Source organism: Sinocyclocheilus rhinocerous, unplaced genomic scaffold (genome assembly GCF_001515625.1).
Source record: "Sinocyclocheilus rhinocerous isolate Xijiao unplaced genomic scaffold, SAMN03320098_v1.1 scaffold42689, whole genome shotgun sequence".
Classification (NCBI taxonomy): Eukaryota; Metazoa; Chordata; class Actinopteri; order Cypriniformes; family Cyprinidae; genus Sinocyclocheilus; species Sinocyclocheilus rhinocerous.
In genome coordinates, this window is record NW_015667895.1 from 694 (window position 1) to 2,240 (window position 1,547).

The 1,547-nt window shown below is 49.1% G+C and overlaps 1 protein-coding gene across 1 annotated transcript in view; it reads right to left on the reverse strand.

Annotated features, from left to right (window-relative positions):
* Positions 1–1,141, reverse strand: part of LOC107733986 (putative per-hexamer repeat protein 5) — a gene marked incomplete at its 5' end in the record, with an annotated part of 1,533 nt that extends 392 nt beyond the window's left edge. Inside the window, 2 exons of the mRNA XM_016545849.1 lie at positions 213–685; positions 953–1,141. Of these exons, the coding sequence (XP_016401335.1) occupies positions 213–685; positions 953–1,141 (662 nt within the window). The remainder of the gene's footprint in view (positions 1–212; positions 686–952) is intronic.
* Between the last annotated feature and the right edge of the window lie 406 nt (positions 1,142–1,547).

The window sequence follows — 1,547 nt, forward strand, 5'->3', positions numbered from 1 at the left end:
CCCTGACCGCTTCCCTGGCCCTGGCCGCTTGCCTGACCGCTTTCCTGGCCGCTTGCCTCACCTTGGCCTGGACCGCTTCCCTGACCGTGGCCGCTTCCCTGACCGTGGCTGCTTCCCTGACCGTGGCCTTGGCCGCTTCCCTGGCCGCTTCCCTGACCTAGACCGCTTCCCTGGCCGCTTCCCTGACCTTGACCGCTTCCCTGACCAGTCCCTTGACCGCTTCCCTGGCCATGACCGCTTCCCTGGCCATGACCGCTCCCCTGCCCACTTCCCTGGCCGCTCCCCTGACCCTGGCCGCTTCCCTGGCCATGACCGCTTCCCTGACCATAGCCGCTTCCCTGGCCCTCACCGCTTCCCTGGCCATGACCGCTCCCCTGCCCACTTCCCTGGCCGCTCCCCTGACCCTGGCCGCTTCCCTGGCCATGACCGCTTCCCTGACCATAGCCGCTTCCCTGGCCCTCACCGCTTCCCTGGCCATGACCGCTCCCCTGCCCACTTCCCTGGCCGCTCCCCTGACCGCTTCCCTGACCACTTCCCTGACCACTCCCCTGGCCACGTGGTTCACTGCATGCACGGACACTGGTGGTTGGGCAACATTTCTGTGTGGCAGGACACTGGCCATCATGGAAACAGCTTTCAGCAAACAGTGGAATGTTCGTCGGTTTGGGACATTGACCTGGCTTCACTGCATGGACACAGATAGTCAGCTTTAGTTTGTGCATATACTGTAGACTATATGCCACGTCAACATACAGCACGAAAAGCAAGTTTTACCTACAAAGAGAGTTATATTCCAAGTATTATTCCTGTTTATTTTGTAAAGCCATCCGGTGTTTAAAACTATCTTAAGGGTTGAATTCAAACCTACTTTATACGAGAATAATAAAACGCTATATTTATCAATTTTTTCCCCCATCATCAACAACTGACCAAAACAATATAACACAAATACCTGTATATGGAGCTGTACAGTAACGTCCACATCCATTGCTGCAGCACTTCTCATTGTTGGGACAGTTAGAGTCACTCTTACAGGAACTGGTACACGATCTATTTCCAGATGATCGGGGTGGACACTTTCCTGGCTTTGCTGTTATACAGACACATGACAGAGTCACCGAATGCTGAACATTTCCATTCACTTAAATTAAAAAAAAATATATATTTAATTTACAAAACATTACAGTCTCTCCTTAACTTATTGAATTCAACACGTTGAGTACGTGTGTGTTTTATAGAGAAAACACAGTCAGCGTCAGGTGTCCTGTCGATTTATGCTATCCTGTCAGATTTTGCTACCTCCCATTAAAACAGTGGGTAGTACAATTCGACAACGAAAAATGATACCTGTAAAAATATGATTAACGTCTACACCTACCCTTACAGTAATGCAGATACATTAAATATTGTTGTTCAACATGAGAAGGACGCAATATTGATGTTAATAACCTTTTAAAACCTACTACCTATTCCTAATCCTACATTGAAAGACTGAGTAAATAATTTCTGCATTTCTTCAGGCTGTGTAATGAAGTCAACAGATCTTC